The 23,281-nt window shown below is 37.7% G+C and overlaps 1 protein-coding gene across 1 annotated transcript in view; it reads right to left on the bottom strand.

Annotated features, from left to right (window-relative positions):
* ENPP1 (ectonucleotide pyrophosphatase/phosphodiesterase 1) overlaps positions 1-21,250 on the bottom strand; it is a gene marked incomplete at its 5' end in the record, with an annotated part of 37,035 nt that extends 15,785 nt beyond the window's left edge. Inside the window, 12 exons of the mRNA XM_008637834.2 lie at positions 1,250-1,381; positions 2,513-2,621; positions 3,515-3,587; positions 3,895-3,960; positions 5,163-5,272; positions 6,367-6,486; positions 7,771-7,850; positions 11,360-11,457; positions 16,375-16,435; positions 16,605-16,730; positions 19,592-19,708; positions 21,148-21,250. Of these exons, the coding sequence (XP_008636056.2) occupies positions 1,250-1,381; positions 2,513-2,621; positions 3,515-3,587; positions 3,895-3,960; positions 5,163-5,272; positions 6,367-6,486; positions 7,771-7,850; positions 11,360-11,457; positions 16,375-16,435; positions 16,605-16,730; positions 19,592-19,708; positions 21,148-21,250 (1,195 nt within the window). The remainder of the gene's footprint in view (positions 1-1,249; positions 1,382-2,512; positions 2,622-3,514; positions 3,588-3,894; positions 3,961-5,162; positions 5,273-6,366; positions 6,487-7,770; positions 7,851-11,359; positions 11,458-16,374; positions 16,436-16,604; positions 16,731-19,591; positions 19,709-21,147) is intronic.
* Between the last annotated feature and the right edge of the window lie 2,031 nt (positions 21,251-23,281).

Genomic DNA, 23,281 nt, shown 5'->3' with positions numbered 1-23,281 from the left:
TAAATTTAAACTATATTAGTTAAACTTTAGTTAATTCTACTAGCTAAAAGTTAAACTATGCTTAAATACCAAACTATATTAACCACAGTTAGAAAAATAATCCAAGAAGTAAGTTTTTACAAAAGAAGCAACTAAATGCTGTGTTGAGATGAATTTTTCCTCACTAATAAATTTATAAAGAAAAAGACAAAAGACACAAATGCAATCACTAGGACAGCAGTTTTGCCTAGGAAATATCCTTAGAAAGAAAGCCAAGCACCAGCTGGCTAAGATTCAGATGCTTAGACTCAAGCCAAAAGGGACCATTACATCATGTAGTTTGACAATTTGTGTAACACAGGCCCACTACATTTCACAGTTACTCTGTCCTGACTCTGATATCCAATACCTGACTCAAGTACATACAGGATTACCCTGGAAAGAGAACCATTCATAATTCCTGCACAGATAACATGCAGTGCTACAAAGACAGCTATGCTACTTCATTGTAACAGTGCACATGCCCAAAGGAGGAGATACGCTACTTTTCTTCTTCCTGAACTTCTTTCTCCAGGGAGAACCTGGAACTGCATTTGACTCCCACGTTCTCCAAGTAAACATTTAAAACAGTTTAGAATAGCATCAAGCAATGAAGTAAACAGGACTTAGTCACTGGGGCTGAGGCCTACAAGTTTTAAAGGGCAGAGAGAACAATAATCTTGACAGAAAAGAAACACAACCCACCCAAAAAATACTATGAAACATGAAGAAAACTCCTGCAGTCAACATTTAAAAGTACCCAAAAATTGCAGGCATTAAATGTTTAACTAAAATTAGACTGCTTAACCAATCAGAGTTTAAAATTTGTAAGCACTCATTGATTTTTACTTAGTTTTATTATATATGTGTATTTGCAGTTTACTCAGCTACTGTCAGGCCAGTAGGCCAAATTTTTATAACTAGGAAATGTAATACTCAAAATAATATGCAAATGATGCTACCAATCTAACATTCTGCTAAGACAAAAATATTGCGAATTTATACAAATAAATCCGTGGGATTCAAATATACTTTCAGACTTGAAAAGTCAAGTGGTCTCTAAAAACACAAGTGCACACACTACTCAATATTTCCTGCTCATCATTATCCAGGTTGTCCCTAGTTGGCACTCACTCAAGTTTACTAACGGAATATGTGGATCCTAAGCTTGTATTTGTGAAGTACAAAAACATACAACCAAATAACAAAAGTTAGTTTAGCAACTACATACAAGAGAAATACTCATCTGGAACATTGTTAGGTCTTAGGCGAGCTGCAGGACCGGGTACAACTATGAAATCTTGAACATTGTCCAGATAGCTGTTCAGATACACTGTTCTTCTGCAGCTCCCTACTTCCATCCCTGTAAAAGGAAACACATTTCCTTTTAAAATGGGAATATCAATGTAGAGTAGCCTTGCTAAGGAGACGTGTAACTTTAGTTGCAGAAGTCAGAAATGCAATTTCTTTGGGCTTTTTATCAGGAATCCCAAGGCATCTGACCCAAGGAGAGCACAATACTCACCTGTAGAAGATAAAAAACCACACACAGATAAACACTATCAGCCATTTCCACAGCTGAGAAAGACTCTCCAATTTAATAAACAGACAAACTTCCTTTTATAAAGGGAAAAGAACTCTTATGAGCCTAAGAACAGCAGTAAGGGTCAGACCAAATATTAATTTAGCTCAGTATCCTACCTAATAATGTTCAGTAACATATCTAGAGAAACACCCAATAAGCACAGCATTATTGACTGGTTGTTCTCCCAGTGCTCTTTAGCAGTTTTCAGAAGTCAAAGGGACTTCAAGTTGCATATTGCATTTGAACTCTTAATGATTCTTGACAGGTTTACCCTCCATTCATAATTTTTTTTAAGTCTGTATAGATATTTGGCTTGCATCATTCCCTGTGGCAACGAGTTTTGCAATATTTTGTGCTCATATTTTGTTTGTCAAGCAAAGAAGTAGAAAAAAAAATAGTAAAATATATAACTTACAGAAATAATTCCAGATATACAGAAAAGCTAGAAAAATAAATCAAAGTTTCATATTCATAGCCTTCTAATAACGTATAAGGGAAGTGATAGTTGGAAGGAAGATATGGCTTTGTATTTTCAGTTCTCCAGCAGTTTGTAAACTGGTGCTGCGCAGTGTAGTTAAAGGAAAGAAGGAAATGAAATCTATAGTCTACAGTTCACCTTTTTTATTCTATTTCTTTTATCATATGGTAATGGTTGCAAAAGGAATTAGAAACAAAATATGAAAATTATTTAATTCCTCCCTATGTTGTACACTTCTTTACCCCCTCATAAAATAGTCTGACACTGTCTCACACTGACTATCTTTCATATCATCTTGACAATATAAAACATATTTTATAGGTATTACTTGTGTGTTAACCTTGACAGAAACATACAAGTATAAATTCAGAATATTACTTTATAAAGACAGTTCTTCAAAGTTCTGATATATTTTATAAAATCAAATTTACCATGATCTGATACAAAAATTATGTTCAGGCATTTATGCAAGTTCATTTGCTTTAGACCATCCATCAGCATCCCTACTATTTCGTCCACTCTCTGTAATGCCATGATGACCTGCAGGACAAAAATAGGAATGTAAAGTCAGTGTTAAAAATACTGTTAAATATGGCTAAATAAAAATGAGATCCTGCAGACTGCATATCGCCTGCATTGTTCAGAGTTACCTCCACCTACAGAAGACTAGCTATATCTACACTATACAGCCCTTAGCCCAATTTTTTTTTCTGTCCCACATTGTACCATGACACAGCTATACATTTTTATGTGTTATTTCAGTTGCAGATGCTTAAAAAAAAGGAAAAAACCCAAACCAAAAACATCAATAAAGAAATCCCTCACAGCTATTCAGTACTTTTTAAGACAGTAGCAGTCCCAAAGACTTCTTATTTATATAACGAATCACAGGCTGTGATGGAGTCAATGTTCCTTTCATCTGTCTCTTTCTGAGAAGGCATAAATTGTAACTGCAGAGAGATAAAGCCAATATCCACCTAACCTTAGCACAGAGGCTGAGGGGAAATGAATGACAACTGTAACTTGAATACTTCACCACCACAACTGGGACATTGTTATGCAAACCTCTGTTCTTGCTAAACGGAACACATACAAATTCTCTGTCCCCATTCCCCTCCCTCACCAAAAATCAATGGGAACCATTAGTAGGAGCAGATAAAAGAACATACAAGACATACCCAAACACGCTTTGGTAATATAAAGTTATAGAAATAAAGAAAATAAAAAGAAGGCTTACTAAATAGGCTGTCTATTACACACTTCATATCAATGTTAACCATGGATGGACTATCTATTCACAAATTTTTTTCCTAATAAGCATACTTCACATGATCTCAGTTAACCTAACATGAATTATGGAAGTTACAGAGTCAGAGCAAATTAAATTAAAATTAAAATTTAAAAAAAAATTAAGAAACTACAGAACTACTTACTCCGCTGCTTACTGGTCCAAACTTATGGCCCGAGGAATCTGGTTCTTCTAAATACAGAGTGTAAAAGTGTGGTCTATATCAAACAGTACCAAAAATGTAATATTTTACATACATGTTGAGACAGTTTGAAGAGATTATATTTCAACAATGGAGATCAAATATTGGAAACAACACTGTCATTCAGAGGAAAAATACTTTGAATGGAGAGATGAAACTTAATTAAAAAAGCTTTCAGTCATAGAAACAAGTTCGCATTAAATAATATTTTAACATTGTTAGAATAAAGCATAAGATATTGTTTAAAACAGAAATCATGTTTACAAAGTAATTCATTGCAATACCACTCAAACAGGAACTCACACTTGCAAATGTACACCTACCTTTCATCTTCAGGTAGCTGCAGCCAGCGAAGGACAGTCACCACTCTTTCTTCAAAGGGGATTGAGCTGTATCAGAATAATATAGTATCAACCAGCCATGAATTTCCAAGAGCTAAAAACTCTTAGCCATGTATTACCAAAAAAAAAAAAAAAACAAAAAAACAAAAAAACCCCACAAATATATTACAAACTATTTAGCAGGATGCAAATTTATCTATGCTAGTTGCCTGTGACTCTATAGGAGTTTATGGCCTGAGCTAAATTCCCTTGAATATTGTCCCCAATGACTGTAATATGATTAGAACAAAGCTCCCAGTAGAGCTTATGCTTATTATACAAAGCAAATAATTGGCCTCAAGGTGCAAAGTCACAAGCAGGTTTTCATTCCTGTATTATGTTTTGAAAAGGTCTTGGTTTATGGGTGGGGTTGGGTATTTTAAATGTACATGGGTTGAATACAAGTTCTCATACTATGTCACAAAATAGATTTTCTCCATCAGTTACTGAAGTACACCAACAATAAGCACGTTGACCTTTAACAAAATGAGGCACCCACAAAATAAGTATTCAATATTTAACATAAGTTCAAGTAACAGCGTATCATCAGTTCCTAGGGAAAAAAAATATAGGTAGCAAATCAAGAATTAAAAATTCCATCCTACATGAAGGATGTAAGAAGAGAAAATGATCCTAAGATAGAAATGAGAAGCCTGATTCTTGGGCAAGATTTGAGACTATTAAATAAATGGTGATAAATATTTCCATTAAGCAGAAAATGTTTAATTACAGTGAAGAGCAATCACTGACTAAAATATGAGTGCCTTAATGTGAAATATTTTATAATTTGGAACGAAAATCATTTTAAATTGGAACAGCTTACCACAGTCAACAGTAAAGCTTTAGTTTTCATGGACAATATCACATCAAAGCCTGATCCATTCACTGTATGAGAAGTTTGCATTGAAATACTCTACACCAACTACAAAAGGTTTTTATAAATAGAAAGAGTAAAGCACTAGAGCTTCAAACCTAGTTATGCTTAAAGCTGATTTTTACACATCTTACCATAAAAACATTTCTTGATGAATGAAAGGATAATTAAACACTCTACATTATACTGAAACAAAGTTAATTGGATCCTAGCCTTTTTTTCCCCACTGCACAAAATTATTTGGAAAAGTAGGAAAAAAAAATATGCTTTCTCTGGCATCTGTCCTGCTGCAATCGTTAAAGTCAAATATTCCTTTGAGACACAGGCATTTACATACCCATTGTATATTTCATACAGGTTTGGAAAGGTGCCATTCACTGCTACGTCAGACCCAGGCCAGAAGAACGTCCCTGCTTTCAGCCCTTGGTACATGGCTGTGAGCCAAATCTGCCGGAGAACATTCGCCATCATTAGTTCCCATCACAGCTGAGAGACTGCCAGGCCCACTGCCACTCTCACCAACTCTGCACCCTTCAGCAAGACCAAAACCTGACAGTTTAATGGAGCACTCCAGTCAATCTAGCCCGTCATTGCTATCTGCAGCCCAGATATACCTTGTAGCCTGAATCCTCGTGGCAAACACTCTCATCCCTGCTGCTGCTATGCCACAGAGAGCCAGGACAGAGGTAGGAACCATTAGTAGAAATGCAATGGTAGAACCATGGTTGGACACCAGGAAGGGGAATTGTCTCAAGAACAGTGACACAAGAAGGGATGGGAATATTCCAAGGACCTACATCCCACACACTCTTGCATATGGAAACAGCATTTTGGTCAGTTCTTTTGATTTTACTGCTGCTCTCATGATTTACAGATTTATGCCTTCTGCATGTTTTCTGCCTACTTCATATATCATTCTCTTCTCAGTGACTGCTGCAAAGTCTACACCCGTGTGTTCTTTCCTCAAGGAAAAAAAAAAAACCAACCTGTCTTCCCCACACTACTAAACAATTGCATCTGGTCCCTTGCTCCCTTGCTATTCTTCAGGCTAGTGCTCACTCCAATTTTTCCCTGCCACTTCATTTTCATGGTAGTCTCATCAGTTTTGCCATAGGTGCGTGACTGAGCTGAGACAATTCCTTCTAAAACCACAAACTTTAGGCTTACAAGTAATTTGGGCAGAGCATAAACCTTTCTTAGTGCTTCTTATTGCTCAAACTAACTGGTCTGTTGATTTCCTCAGAGAAGCTAACTGCAAGCCCACTCATATTAAAAGCAGACCGAAATCTGGTAGCTGTATTAGCTATTTTAAGCCAGCATTCTCCTTAGAGAAAATTCCATTTAAGTTCAAAAAAACCCATTACATTTTGTTTCATTTGTTATTTTGCAGCTCTAGTACAGCAATTCCTGGTGGTACTGAGTAATGCTTCTTGGCTGACTTAGAAGTACCCTCTGTACTCTTTCGACATCACTATGCATCCAAGCAATACTACATAACATAACAGGGTGATGTACATTCTCAGAAGGGTATTAATACTTACAGGCTGGCCTTGGTACCACTGTGGATCAAACTTCTCCTTATTTCTAAGGGTGAAAGACGCATTTCTTTTGGGGTCATACATCTTGTTATCAATTATACCATGAGATTCAGGATACAGCCCCTGTAATTGAGAGTATGCCTTGTTGCAACACTCTAAAGAAAAAAAACCTTCCAGCTACACAAACATGTCCTTCAGACAAATATTGAATACTCTCTTGGTGACTACTACTCCACTAGTAGTTCAGGACTGAAGTTTAGCAGCATCATCTACCATTGCTCCCAAGCCCTGCCTTCCAACTCTTAGTTGGTTCTCAATGAGATTTTTAAAAAATTAGGGAATCTCCTTTGGGATCAAACTGAAATGAGTTCACACATTTGTTGCATCTTTAGTACCAAAGACAAAGCAATTACCTCCATCACATGAGCAAAAGCTCTAGCTGGGATAACCATTACATGAGCAGTGAAAAAGGTGCAGGCACTAGTTCTTCGGTAGTTTTAGCAGATTTTGTGCTCTATCTTTAAGCAGACTAGCTCCTTTATACATTTACATTTATAAGTGATAAAACAACACCACCATTAGGACCTTTCTATTTTTCACAAGAATGGGGATTTGAGATAAAGCTCTGTAGTGTACACCTCACATGGCTGCAGGGCATGATTAATGCCTCTTAGTTGCATATTCAGTCATGGAGATCTGTGAGGATTACACAATTACGCATCTCATTCCTGAACCTGTGTTTCTCACCAAATGCCCTGACAAACTGGGAGGCAAGAAAGTGCAGATCCTAGTATTTGATTGAGTTTTAGTTGTGGCATGATGAAACCAAAATAATCTTCTGGATTCCAACCCTGCATTTGTGTTGAAAACCTCCATTTTTCTTTTTCCTCTTATATGCAAGAAGCAGCAAATTTACAAGATCAGCTTTGTGACATTTCTATGCAGGCTTGGGTACAGTCCACCACAGAGTCAACATAAGCATCTTTCCTTGCTCACATCTTCCCCTTCATTTCATAGTCTTCTTTGCATCATGCTAAACTACCTTAAAGAAGTGGAATAAGGTTGGCAACTTAAAGCAGTCAGGCTGCTCCCACTCCAAGAGCAGAAACTGCAATTTAGTGGAAATATTTGCACAAATGAGGAGTTGTAAAGTGATGTGTGAACTTTTGCCTATATGGGATTTCTCACAGCTACTCTTGGAAGGACTGGATTTACTTACATTAGATCTGGCCACTTAGCTGTAGTGGTATGTAATAGCTGTTAACCTAAATTACATAAATACAATACATACTTCTTCCTACTCTAAAGGGGAATCAAATTATTTTAATAATTCATCAAAATATACTATTGCCTCAGAGAAAACTTGATAAGTAGTAGTGGAAACATATAATATACAAGAATTCTTACTGTAACAATGGAGTAATGGTTGGGAAAGGTTTTTGAAGGATACACTGGTCTCATACTGGAAGTGTATGTTCCACATTTCTCTAGAGGGAGGAACAAAGAAAGTCAGCAAAATAACTGAAATAAAAATCTTGCAAGCTTCTCTCATGAAGATGTATACCTATTAAAAAAACATAAAGCCAAAATATATTTCCGGAAAGTTTTCACTCTTCAAAATTGTGGACTTAATACTTAATTTATCTTCCCATATTCATTTACAAGCTGACTAAATGCCTATTAACACAAATTTTATATATGCCTAATGGCTGACTGCAATGGTCACACGAGCAAAACCTACAGCCTTGTGAAAAGCATGTACAGATAAGAATGAAAAATGAAAGCAATCACACCTTCCAAAGCTGCGCTGGTATGCAATAAGTGCAGTCTGCAGCTTGAGACCAACGAGCCACTTAACCCTGGGTGCTCCCAGAGGTAAAGTGGCCACTGACACAGTGATGCCTGGCTCTCTGAGTCATCTGTCAAATCACCACTTACTTTGCAGTCTTCCTTTCTTGCTTGTGGGGCTTTTAAAATACAAAAAGAAACTCTTAGTCTAGGATGAATGTCAAAGTTTTCTTTATCTCTATATAAAAATCATATGGGTTTAAGGAGATTAGTGTACAGTAATTGCTAGTACGAAGAGGCATTAGCAAGGCCAAAACAACTGAGCAAACCTTATTTAAGAGGTCTAAATTTCCACCAGCAAAAGTGTGGGCCCCAATTTTCAGAAAGAAAAAAAAAAAAGAAAACACCTTCATTAACAACTACAAAAATACCAAAACTGTTTCAACAGATGCTAAAGAACCAAAAGTTATGACCCTACAGGAAGAACACCTGGGTCAATCTTCACTATGACTCTGGGTAATTATATAATATAAATAAAATAGAAATTAAAGGCTCCATAAACATAGAAAGTGTTGCATCAAGGCACTTTGAACTCATTGCATTGGGGCTTTATTAGATTTCAGTTGAAATAATAAATTTGAGCTAATCCAGATAAAAAGAAGCCAGGTGGGAAAAATAAAACCTCTCAAGTCACACAGACATCCCCTCCCACACTTGTGTTCTGTAGTAACAAATAATCACTTGTACCTTTTTTTACTACAGGAAAACACTTAGCACATTTCAACAATTTCCAAATCTGTTGTTGAGTCTGTTTTCCAAAATCTTAGGTTTCTTGTGTGGGTGGCTGGGGAGGTTGTATTTTGTTTTGTTTTGCTTTTTAAAAGTAATAGAAAAACACACTTCTAAGGTTTTGCCAAAAATCCTAAGGACTTTTTGCTAGCACTTTCCATAAGAGTTGTCTTTATTCTCTTTGGCTTGTTGCCTTAGCTAAAGATGATTTAAGACAAAAGGATCATTTATCTAAAACTTAAAATATCACAGCATAATTGTATATGAAAATGTCTTCTCTGAGTACCACATGCACACAGTAAGATTATTCCTGGGTTCACTAAAATCCCTCAGCTCTACGCAGAATTGTCCATCTTTCAAATAGCAGGGAGAGCAAATGTATAATAAAACTTGGTAAAAGTGAAATTATGATAGCCTTACAGGCATCTACTCTGACAGATTTCTCCAAGGAGACACCAGAATGTCACTGTAAGCATGGCTGAATTAACTGAACCAAATAATGGAAATATTTTTATCTATCAGAATTCTGAACTTGTCATCAAATGCTTTAAAGATGAAAATCCAGGCATTTAGCACAGTTCTAATTTAATGCAGAACCAGGCAGTCCAGTAAGTTACTGAATATGAGCAGCTGTTCACTGCTTTGTAAATGCTGTCATTCTTACCCTCTTTTTGAAAATTGAATAGTCTTATGAATGGATAGTTAGGAACTCCAAAATTGTTTAATACAAATTTTCAGCAATAGTCAAGAAATTTATCCACTATTTTTACCTTTCTACACAGAGGAATAGATTTCATTACTCTTTTCTGAACAGTAGAATCCTGCAGGAGTACTTACTCACTCATATAGAAGTTAATCTTTACAATATGACTGCTTCCAGCATTTTTGGTGCCTAGACACATGGAACGTGAAGCACAGAGATTTGAAGCCACAGGACCTCAGTGTTATGGGATATACACCTCAGTAACACCAATTTTCATTCATGAGATTGTTTTTCTCTTGCTGAAGAAAATTTGCATTATCTGAGCATTTCACCCACTATTTTACTATGAGGGAAAAAAGAAGAAAGCTGAAGATCCCATAGCACATTATATTGCAAAAGCCTTCTAGCAAATTACAAAAAAATGCTCCAGAGTACTTTAGAACTGTAAATATAATGCAGAATTAATACTTGCCCCCAGACTATTCCTCATTTTATTTATGTATTATTAATCTTTTAAAAATGTAAGTTTTGACCATCAAAAGCTTTGTTGTTCTGGAGAAGTGAAATTACTTTGACGAAGATTCAAAGATATTTGTGTTTCTTAGTGGTCAGAATTTATCATGGGTTCAGTGCAAATAGAAATACAAGCTTATTATAGAAGTCAATGAGAGAAGCCTCACTGCAGTCTATCCAGACCAAAGAATGAGGAAAGTGTACATGGGGAAGTAGATTTGGAAGACTGGAAGCCCTACAGATGCTTTGTGACACTGCTGTCTTGTATCTCAGGCAGAGCTAGAATAATTTGTACTAGCCAGCCTCTCCTAGAAATGTCCCAGAAGCCTTCTCCAGTTTAAATTTTTTATAACTGCATCTAATGAAAACTTTGCAAGTGCCTCATTTTATTCTAGCATGGAACAAAATTAAAAAGAAACCAAAACCTCAAATACATCTGCGAATTGTTATGCTCTGGAACACATCAAGTTGTAACAACCACTGTAAAAAAAAAGCAAGTATTTTTACTGATTTATTTTTAGTCAAACTGAAACCAGGCACCCCAGGTAGTAATTTATGAATGTCAAGAAGATTGGCGTATTTTTCAGACAAGAAATACCATCAGTTTTCTACAGACCACAGCCAAAACAGAAACAGGAAAAGTAACTAAAATTATTTAGACACTACAAAATCAAGTAAGACACTAAAAAAGCTGGGGAATATTTCCTCTGGAAATGTTTGTTAAATTAAGGCTTTCTTGGATGCATCATATTTCTACCAGCCCTTGTATATCATCTCTTCTTAGTCTCTTCCTTCTCTGTCTACTTTTTCCAAATATAATCAAATGCTTTTTATCTTTCTTTCCATTTTCCAAAGCCATTCCACCTAAATATGAGATGATATGCATTATAGAGTAAAAAGAATCTACTTCTATTTTGAAGAAATTAAGTAATCTCACAGCAAAAACCATCCACCTCCTAAATATAACAGGGGCTATCATTTATAAGATTTCACTGAAAATCGAAAGGGCCCCTTCCTCATGCCATCTCTCTTTCTTGCCCTTCCACTCTCCCACACCTCACTTCCCTGTGCATGGGTGTTCTTTAGGGCAACAACTTCCACATTCATGGCAGAAGAGTGAGGATTTTAAAGAGTGAGCAAAGCTGCATCCATGTTTTTTCAGGTAAGACGTCATAATATTTCTTAGACAAAGAAACTACTCACGTAATTTGCTAATAACAGGTAGAAGGCCACCCCAAGTCTGCAAATATTCTGCTCTGAAGCCATCCAATGAAAATAGTAATACTGGAGACTTGGTAAATCTGAACAAATAGAAATTGAATATTAAAAGACAGTCTCTGAGAAACAGTTTCCTATCACTAATTTCAAGAAAGTTTCCCCCAAACAGTGGGAATGTTCATTATGGGGCTATAAACCAGGCCGAGGAAGTCCTCCTAAGCAGGAGGGTTTGCAGGCTGGCACAGTGGTGAGCACACAAGCCATCGGGTTGAAGGCTGGCAGAGCAAACCCTGCCCAAAGAAGCTGAGGTTTGCAGTGGGGCATGCACAGAAAAGCCATGTCAAGGTCTGATTTCAAACACACCCATAAAGTGAAGAACAAGTCAAGATGCTCAGATGATCCATCTGGTAGGTTTGGTACTCCTTATCTTGAAATCAGTCCCACTGAAGCAACATTCAGCCCCTCCAACCCCACTCTCCCACCCCAATGTAAGAGCAGGGAAAGAAGGCAATGTAAAGCCAAACTTTCCTTTATTCACTTTGCTCCTGAACAACCTGTAACCTAGCTGAAAAAAAGGATTCCTTTTTATATATATACAGTGCAGAGAACTGTAAGCAAGTCTAATGTACAGGGTCTGTTAAATCAGCAAATAAAACACATACTCTTCCTTTCATCTTACAAAGATTATCTAACCAAAAAGAACTTGCTTCCTGCTCCAGACGTACCACCAATCTCCAAACTCAAAATATGGCCCTGCGACTGGAAACACTGTAATAGCATTTCTGCCAGAATTTGACGGATAAATTCAGAAACTGATTTCACTGGAACCAACACAAATAAATTCTCCCCTTACAGTCTCCACAGGACCTACGTTTTCCAGTCTTGACTTGTTCCCAGATTCAGCCCTGTTCAAACAACTTCTCTCCAACTGTAAGTACTTAAAACATTGCATCACAGACAGGAATAGTAACTTCTGTAACATCAGTAACTTCTTCCTTGAAGAAAACATACCCTGTGTTTGACCTATAGACATGAGGGCATGTGAGACTGGAAAAAAAAAAAAAAATCACTGCTGTGCAGCAATAACTACTGAAAATATGGAATTTCATAATACAATTGAATATATTTTATGTGTTAACTGCAAGCTCATTTTCCCTTTTTATATTTACAAACTGTAAAATTAAAATGCCTTTTTTTTTTTAACTTTGTTATACTTTAGTTTCCAAAAATAAAACAGTGAGGATAGAAGACAAATATTATTTATAAACTGTTGACAATTTCTTTAGTGATGTACCCCACAAAAAAATCCAAACAGTCATTTACAAATGAAACATTTATAAGCTGTGTGTCAGTCAAACAAACTAAAGAATAATCAGGCAACCAAAACATGTCTATCCTAAGAAAATTTTAATCAACAATTTGGACAACTGTTCAGCCGAAAGGATTTCATTAGTCCGAACTGTTACATAGCCTACCCTACACCCCAGACAGAATAAGACTTTTAAATGCATTTTTAAATGCATTTCTAAGATGTATTTTTGTAGCCTGCTTTTTAATTCATATGGCACAAGTGGGAACAAGAAATTAATGATTTTTAGGTCAAAACTAAAGCCCTTGGGCAGAACAGAGTAAGGAAACTTTATGCACTACCTTCACCCATATTACAAGTATTTTTTTGCACCACATATTCTGATCTCTGCAAGTTTTGAAAATACCTTCTCCATGCCCCTTCCTGCTCAATAAATTGATTCACTTCAATGTAGAGGTCTAAAAATCTTCACTGCAAAATTCTGTGCAATGAAATATGAACCTTGAGGCAAAGGCTGTTCAATATTACTTACCAACAAGTCTAACCTAAAAAAGAAAAAAAACCAAACCAAAACCAGAAAACCCCACCAAACTTAAAACAACCACTTAGAAAGGGACTTTACGCAGCTGTTTCTGGTTTGGCATTTACAAGTAAACCAACTGTTAAATACATGTTTTGGTTGTCTGCAAATCTAGCTACAGACCCCTTCGCACATGTAAAATTAAACTTGGCAAAATAGGCCATTGCCACAATGAGGGCAACTGGCCATTTCACTTTTTTGTATACTCTACACACGCCAAAACTCATTTATTTAGTGGTCTGCCCTGGTGCTCAGGGAAGCAAAGTGTGACAGACCATGTTAAACTGCACTGCCTTTGGAACAGCTCCAGTAAATTCCCCAGGCAAACTGACCCAAGCTCCATTCCGAGGTATATCTGCCACTTCCATGCATTTCTCCTGCCAGTAGCCAAGACTGCACTTGCTACTTCAGAAATGGGCTGTCATGAGCAACCAAGCCTGGGAGGCTCAAGTTGTGGTCCTGCCAGTGATTCATGCTGGCTGTGTCCAAACAGTAAGATGAGCGTGTTTCACAGCTCTTGGATAAATAGGTGTGCCACAGTCACATCCTGACTCCAAACTGAAGGAAATGCAGTAGCAATTATCCCCTCCTATAAACCGGCTTCTATGGAAACATTATGCAGGCAACACAGGCTTGCTGTGGTCTAGTAGGTTCACAGTCTGGATGATCAAGAGCCCAGAACCATGGAACACATTGCCAAGTTGACCTACCTCACTGCAGGCAGGTTAGACCATAATTAAAAGAAAAAGAAAACAAAATAGAAGGAAAAGAAAGTTCCCTTGCAAAGCTTAACGAAGTACACAGAAAACTTCCTATCCCACACACACTCATACACTACTGCCTATATACAGCCATAAAGCACAGATGAACAGCTTTCTGTCCCACTAAATGTACAGAAAGCCTCAACAGAAGGCATAAGAGCAACCTCCAGGTATACAGAGAGATCAGCAAAGAGGAAAGGAATCAGATGCTCTTCCAACTCAATGAAGATAGAACAAGTAGTAATAGGCCTGAAGTACAGAAAAAGACATGAGGACAAAAAGACATCAGTAAAGCCATCTATGTAAGTACTAGGATAAACTGCTTGAGTAGGTTTGAATTGTCTGAGTATTATTTCACTCCTAGAGCAGCAGGAAGACTAGATCACTCCTCAGATCTTACAGCCTATTAACTTTATAACCCTATTAAGCAACATAAAACCCAGTTTTGGAAAGACTTAGGTGTGTACTTAATTTTAAGCAGTTGATCAGTCTCATTGAAATCAGTGGGATTTCTCACATTAAGCACCTCATCGAATGCTGAGTAGTCTTTTGTCTATTCTGCACCACAGGAACGGCTAAAACACAGCTAAAATTAAAACAGAATAAAACCAGCAACCTGAACCCACAAAATATCTGCTATCCTGAAGTCTCAAAATTAATACTGCAACTAAAGTCACCTGCACTCCTGCCTACCACACAGCATAGGAAGAAGTGGATTGTTTACAGAGTTGTGACTTTCGGGAGAGGCTTGTGTGTTAATAGTCGGAGATGAGACTTCAGTCAACACTGCTTGATTCAACTTTGACCACATATCACCCTTTCCTGGGCTGGGTTTTATTGCAACATTTTGGGGTTTACCAGGATTAAAACAATTTTAGAAGAGTAACTATGTATCCCTTTCATGAGCTGAACAGAAAAAACAAACAAAAAACCCTGAAAACAAGTTAACCCACAGGAGTTGCCCTACGGCATTTGTGTCAATAACTTTGACTGTGGATCTGCACAAGACTTGTTTGTTTACCAACCTCTTGGGGGCAACGCTTCCTAACCTTGCATTAGGGAAATCAGCATCCTAAACTCAGTTCCCAGCACAAAGTCCCAAATGGCTCCTGAACTCAGAACAAAAGTTAATGAGAAAAACTTCAAGAACATCCTGGCTATCACCTTCCTCCATAGGGGATTACTGGGGACTTGGACTACAAGCTGGACAGAAGCTTCTGTTTCTGTCCTGAAGAAGGTTCTGACATGTCAGCATCTGTTAGTGCTCTGAACCAGAATGAAGGGTACTCAGTTGGTATGAAATATTCCAAAAAGTTATGTATTTTGTTTGACATTATAACTCCAATGAATAAATATAGCATGATTTAAATATCTTAATTCAAAAAAGTAATGACATAAGAACAAAATAAAATGGTTTTACTTTACTAGAAATATCCCATCGCACTATAATTTCAAAACCAAAATAAAATAGGTCTGATTTTTTTGATACTTGTCAGACAAGAACATAATTGAATTCAACTTATCCCATAACATATCTAGCAAGTATTTACTAGTGGAACATATTTCAATCAAGAATTTAAGTCACTTCTATTGATAGCTTAGATATACAATCATAGTTTATAGTCAACTTCAGCTATGAAGTTAATTTGAAGATCCCACAGGAAAAACAGTTCAAGAAATACAGGCTTTTTTTCCTGGCTGGGAGCTTTGCTGTACTATTCAAGCCTGAGTGCTGATGCCATAAACTACATGAGTCATTCCTCACAGTGTATACATAACTTGCAGGAACAGGCCCAATGTGGAGCTGAGCCAGAGAATACAAGGATCCCATGGCACTTTACACCTTTTAAAGAAAGTAATTCAGACAGCTTGCAAATAGTGTTGTCCCACTGCTGGTGGAGCTGGAACAGCAATCTGCCCATATTTTGCAGTTTTGAGGCTGGAAAATGCACGCTATTGGAAAGGTCTTTTAAAGTGACAAAGGAGGGAAGCAATCTCAGGAGTCTAAGATTGCTGGATGGGTCCCAAAATATTTGGGATGGTGGGTATTGTAGCACATGTAGGTCAATAATACAGCTGGCAACCAGGCAGAGGTGCCCAGGGCACACACGTCTGTGAGACACAGCAGGGTTGAGGAAGAGGCATGTCTTGCAAGTCAAGCAAGTGCTGGGATAGAGCAACCTGATGTGTTAGTAAGCACCACCAAATGCTGGCTGAACAGGTGTTCCTCTCTGTCTGGCAGCTACTTTTACTGTGTAAAGCAGGTCCCAGGAAGGCACAGCAGGGAAAACAATCTCAAAAATGAAATGCAAGCAAAGAGCAGAGCTATGCAAATATACAATTTCCTCACCCTTTTGGACACTGAGGTTCAGTAATGTCCTCACACTCTTCTTCAACCCAGCTTGCCTCTCCTTAAAAAAATAAATTGCACTCATTTGTTTAAGACAGTACATTCTTACTGACACATACAAGGTTTTTTTCATTTTACCGGATGCTTTTAAAGTCATATTATGTTCTTGCTCCTTTTATCCAACTATGGGTACATATGAAAGATGGTAGTAATTTGTTGATAATATTTACCTTTACAAACAGCTTGATAATTGACACAGCAATCTTTGCTTTCCACACAATCATCTGAACAGGAACAACGATATTCTGGTCGCCTCTTTTCTCCACACCTGAATTTATTGCAGGTCCATATGTGGGCTAAAAAATGGGTGAGAGAGAAGGACAGCACAATGATTAATACTGCTGTAAGTCCAGAACTAATAAACCAAGTGTTAAGTTCAGTCTCAAATCTTTACTCACTGAGGAACAGTCCTCATGTGTAATAGAGATGATGAGTTATCTCATACATGCATAGCATCACAAACTTCGGCACTTCAGGAAATGGAAACACCCATGACTAGGTATCCAAGAGCATAGTCATCTGAATACAACTATGCAGCATATGGGTATAAATATCACAGATCAGAAAGAATCCTTTTTAAAGATCTCCTGAAATATGGTAATTTATGTGGGTTTAATCTAGTAAGATCATACTATATAAAAGTTTCCAAAAAACTCCCCCAGAAAAAAAAAACCAAATTGAGTCTGAATTTGGAATGCCTAGAAAACACTGAGCAGCACTAACTTATTCTGACTTGCATTTGAAGTCACAATATATTTTACCAGTCATCATCAGACACTCCAGCCTCGTTCAGCACCTCTTAGGCACAGGCATCACTACCACTATTTAAGACTCGATACTTAAGCTCACAGGAAGACCTACTGACTTCAGCTCCACCGCTGACTTTATTAGAGAACAACGCTGGTTTCTCTGAATGGCATACTCCATTACATTGTATCATCTGAAGACCTGGATGTCCTGGTTGAACATGAGCCAGCAGTGCCCTGGCAGCCAGGAGGGCCAGCCCTGTCCTGGGGGGGCATCAGGCACAGCATCGCCAACTGGGCAAGGGAGGGGATTGTCCCACTCTGCTCTGCACTGGGGCAGCCTCACCTCGAGTGCTGGGGGCAGTTTTCGGTGCCACAATGTCAGAAAGACATTAAACTATTAGAGAGTGTCCAAAGGAGGGCCATGAGGATGGTGAAAGGTCTGGAGGGGAAAGTGTATGAGGAGCAGCTGAGGTCACTTGGTCTGTTCAGCCTGGAGAAGAGGAGACTGAGGTAAAGCCCCATTACAGTCTTCAACATCCTCACAAGGGGAAGGACAGAGGCAGGTACCAATCTCTTCACTCTCATGAACAGTGACAGGGCTCAAGGAAAGAGCATGAAGCTGAGCCAGGTGAATTTTAGGTTAGGTATCAGGAAAAGATTTTTCACCCAGAAGCTGGCTGGGCACTGGAAAAGGCTCTCCAGGGAAGCGGTGACCAAGTTCAAAAAGCATTTGGACAACACTCTCAGGCACATGGTGTGACTCTTGGGGTGTCCTGTGCAGGGCCAGGAGTTGGACTTTATGATGCTGATGGGTCCCTTCCAACTCAGCATATTCTGTAACTCTGTGATTTTGTTATCAGTCATAAGCACAAATAAATCCTTTACATTCAATGAGGACAAACACAAGTGAATTTACCAGTTGAGTGACACTTAAGTGAAGATCTTAACATGGAAGCCAAATCTAAATGTTTGAACAGAGAACACTCAATGATTTTCATACATGACAAGCAATTAGAAATCCCTAAAAGCATTGCCAGGAAGTTAAACTCACTTTCAGATTACTGTATTTCAGTAATTCCATTAATATCAAATAGATCTTTACTTCCATGAGAGAGAGAAGAATCTATTATGGTTCTAGTTACATGATGCTACTTGATTCTCCACTGATGTTAAGGCTGATTTAAAAAAAAAAAACAAACACCATCAATCAATTCATTTGCATTCTTAGTGCTAAGACAGACTCTCCAGTTTGTTTTTAAAAAATCTTTATCCACAAGGGGAGTGATGTAATAAAACAGAGTAAAACCCATGTGACTATGTACCTGGATATATCAACTATGTATGTGTAACCTGACCTTTCAACAGCAGTCAATTGAAGCAGGGATCTGAGCTCAGTTTAATTTTTTTGGTTTTCAAAGTCCACATTGGAATTTTAAATGTATCAATGTGACCTCATCCAGACATTAATCAAATGCATTTAAAGAGGAGTGAGAAGAAAAAATGTTATCTGAAAGGAATGCTGCATTTGAAGCATTAAGGCAAAACCAAAGTAGATAAAATAGTCGAGTTCTGTCCTTGGTGTTCTACCCGCACTAACACCTTTCCCTGTGAGATTTTCCCAACATATTTTTCACACATTTGCCTATCTGACCTTTGCCTTCTGGCAACTCATGGCAGCTGCTTCTCATTTCGCAATCCTTCACCAGTGCAATCTGTTTTGTTGTCCTGCCTTGACTCGTGCTCATGATCCTTGCTTCACACTCAGGCTGGGGAGTTACAAGGCAGAGGGCCTGAGCAGCTGGGTAAGGAGAGATGGCGGCTCTCACAGAGATGCTCTGTCCTTCCCCCTTTTCACTCAGGCAATGGTAGACAAATGCAATATGCAGAATGCACTTCTATTCCAGGCTTGCCCAAGGACGTAGGAGTTATCCCTGATGCCAGGAACAATGCAGATCACTGTTGTCTCACCACCAGAGAACAAACAGCTGTCTAAGACCTCCATTTGTTGTTGTTCCTCCTCCTTCCAAGGGGGAGGGCAGCAGCACAGTCTGTTGCAGTGTCTCTCCTCAGGGAAAGCCAGCCTACTGGCTATGTCAGCTCCTAAGTAGTCCAGCTGGGTGAAACCCAAGCTTTGTTTGTGTGAAACAGCAGCTGTACCAGAGCCCTGATGTTTCCACAGGAGTCCCCAGTACTACCATCACCACTGCAACTCCACCCAGGAATGCAACACAGAGAGCACAAAAAGGGGGAGATGAGTGGCATCAGAACCACTCTGCTGTTCAGTAGCCTCACTTTATTCTCACAGCCCATCTGAAGTAAGTCCTGACCACAACAGTACTCACATATGCTGAGCTGTCCCTTGTCAAAGAACAGGAGAGATTGCTCCCTCAGCTTTTTTCCATCCTTACCTGGTTGTATACATGTTTCCTGGTAATCTAAGCAGCAGTTTCCAAGCTTGACACAATCTTTATCACAACGGCAGCTTCCAAAGGTCCTTTCAAAGCAACGACCTTTGCAGGTTTTCACTGTAATATTGGATAGTGTTAGATGTCAGTGGCTGAGCCCAAATCAGTCAACATGCAAAAGAAGCTAGTACAGTCAGCGTGTGAAATGACACACTTGGCCATTCCACAACTTACAGCATGGCTGCAAAAACAGTGACAGCCAAAGGAAAGTCTTGTTCCAACCAAATGCTTATTTCTTCTTACGGAACAAAAATATTTTTTCATCATATTGAACAAAGAGTTCTGTTCTGTTTTAGGAGGAACATGGTGTTTCTGTACAGCAGAAACAAATTAAATAAAAAACTACAATTCTAGTTGTGACTGTCCTTGCCTTTCTGTGTCACAGGAAGATGTGAGTACAGTCACTCAGAATATGCAAGATCTCAAGACAAAAAGCGGGGTGTTCCAAAGCAGACACAAGAGATACAAACTTGAGTATACTGCTCACTGGTTTATTTTTTGCTCAATTTTAATATGAAAAAAAGAAAAAAAGACATAGCATTCTTCTATTAGACGGGGGTTGCTGAGGGCAGGGGAATACTCCCCACTCCCACCCCAAAAAAACAACAAAAACAAATCAAAAAACAACCACCAAAAAAAACCCAACCAACCAGAAACTGGTGATGTGAAGGATTAACAAAACTTAAGAATTTCGTCACACTGTCTAATCACCAGAAGGGAGTGAGGTAAATCCTCCATCATTTGGCTCCTCTTCTGAAGAATCTTGAGGTGTGTGATATGAGGAAAATGAGATAATAATGAACCAATACTGCAAAGCTGTAATAAAATGAGAAGAAACCTATATATATTATAATAGAAGTTTTATAAACTGAACTTCTGTTAAAAGTCATTGTTTGTTCAACTTCAAAATTATTCTTCATAGTTGTTCCCTATTTTTTTTTCTTTAAAAAAAAAAAATCTTTCGTAACCTTCTACCTGAAGAAACTTCACCATTGAAAAAACCACATATTTTTCAGGACAGAAAATAGACAGAGGAATTCCACAAGGAATGTTTTCAGGCTACAATTCTAACCAGTAAAAAAATAACTTTTTTTTCATCCATAATTGACTGGAAAAGATGAAAAACAAATGTTCCAGGACAACATGAAATAGAAGTTGTTGCGTTTTGTTGCTTTGTTTTTTTTTAATGGTGAGCTGAGAAAAGCCAGCCATGTGACATCACCACAGTGAAAGTTGGGATACATGGAAGCTGCCAGACCAGACACTGAGTACCAGGATCTCTACCTCTCAAATGAGTACACACAAGAATTGAGTACACCTGAGGTTTATTTTCTGGTATTTTTATTCCTCTCTTACTGATATTGCTTCAAGCAGTGCATGCAATCCTCTTCCTGCAGCAAGAAGGGTGGCATTGTGATAATATGAAACTTTATGCACTAAAAGGAAAAAAAAAAAGGAATTGCTCAGTAATATTACTAAATAAAAGACATATTATTTACCATCTTTTGAACAGCTAGGCTTCAGGCCAAATATACATCCTAGGATTGTTGTTAACATGCAGACACAGAGTACCTGTGGGACAGGAAGGAAAAGAAAATAATATTAAATTACCACTGAACGGTTTTGAAAGCACTCTTTTTCTCTATAACGCTATACAATTGTACTGAAATTCATAAACATGCTGATTAAGAGGCTGATTTCACTGTTCTCACTTCCACAAGTAGCTATGTTGTTTGCAATTAATTACTAGTGTATGAACATGCTTGTGACAACTGGGCCTATGCATATAATTTCTTCTCAAGTCATTTAGCATAGACATATCATCATGTCTTTCTTGATTTCTTTTATATCATTCTTTCATGATGATATATTTCTATTTCTTACATATTTTATAGAAACATTTTTACTCCACTTTCCTTCCTCTTACATTGTTCTAAGAAGGTGAAACAGACTACAAACAGAAGGCAAAGCCCTTAAGTGATACCTATAATTTTCTCAGGCAGGAAAACCCTTTCCCACTTCCTAGGATCCAGTTCATACTAGATCTGGGTCCACACCATGGTAAGCAACTGTGGGATGTCACATTAAGACTGACCACAGTGTCTTGCACTGACCAGAAACTATGGCTGTGTTCCTTTTGGATTCTGGATGCACTGAAGTTATCGAACAAGTAGTGTATTTTCCTTGCCCAGCATTTTAGGGCAAGATTTAATGCCTACTCAAATACAGGCACAGATTTCTTTTAACCTCAAAGTATTGGATTTGGTCCATAAACTCTTTAGAAAAAGTATACATAGTATCAGTGCATATACAGTAATTAAAGAGAAGCCAACAATGCAGTTACAACAGCCATTCTATTTAAGTGTAGAATGTAATAATGTACTTTGCCAGAAGTCCTGAAACAGAAGATACTGCAGTAATTCAGATTGTCTTATACAAAAGAATTTGGGGAGCTCTGGGTAGGGAAAATATGTACATACTACCTGTCCAGTCACTGTTTTCTGAGGAGAAATTGCATTGAAGCAATACTTCAATAACTTCACATACATGGCTACACAATTCTCGACCTTTTTTTCTCCTTTCCCATCAGCAAAATCTGCTGAGTCAGCCTTGAGTAGGACACCTGAATCATATTGTGATGTGGCAAAAAATCCTTCCATTTTAAAATGCACCTAATTATTTCTGAAATATATTCTTTTTAAAGACTGTGAGCACTTCAGTAACTAAAAACTATTTGTGTTGTTTTTAACAACTCTACAGTTTATTATGCAATTTTGTTCACTAAGCAGTTAATAAAGACAGCGAGAAAGCAATTTCTGGAATATGTGGCATTGGAATTCAGATATTACTCTGAATTTAAGTACAGAGCTTTGTAGTCCTATTTTTTGTTTGTTTTTAAATCAGAATATTAACACATGCAGCATCAACACTTTCTGTTACATCAGTATCAACAATCTTATCTTCAATGTAAATTGTTCTGGACCTTTGAAATCCCCCATATAAAATATCATCTAGATAAGAGCAGGTGCACAGGTAGGTAGGTGACACTTCAAATGCAAGATGTCAAAGCCCAGAAAAATCAGTGGAGAGGGCGAAACCTGTTATTGTCCTTTTAACATTATTATTACTGTTATTGTTATTATTATTCTTAAATTACAAATGAATTCATTTATTTTTTAAAAGCCAGGTTGAGAACATTTTATTTCTGGGTGAAGATATACTGCTTCTCTGCTCCCACCAGGCTCTGCTACTAAGATCAAGGAGTAGAATGTCTGCTGGGATGTAAACACAAACATGCTTTAAAACAAGCAAAGCCCATAGCTACTCTATCTGTAACAGCTTTATTCCCACATCTTCTAATAGCTACATGACCTATGGGATTTATGCCACCTAAGGCATCCTTGTACAGAAAACATATTGCAGTGCCACTAAATGGACTATTAATATTCCCGTATGGAGATTCAGTATAGGTAATGCAAGAATTTAATCATGACACCAAATTAATGCAAAAATAAAATCTACCTAAAACCCACTCCAAAGCCACAGCATTATAACACTCCTCAACATAAAACTGGTAAAACTTCACTAAAGTTTTCACAAATAATTCCTGTGATTTTGGCACCAAATGTAACA

Source organism: Corvus brachyrhynchos, unplaced genomic scaffold (genome assembly GCF_000691975.1).
Source record: "Corvus brachyrhynchos isolate BGI_N302 unplaced genomic scaffold, ASM69197v1 scaffold14, whole genome shotgun sequence".
Lineage (NCBI taxonomy): Eukaryota > Metazoa > Chordata > Aves > Passeriformes > Corvidae > Corvus > Corvus brachyrhynchos.
The sequence above is the reverse complement of the archived record's forward strand: the minus strand, read 5'-3'. Positions and strand labels throughout refer to the sequence as shown.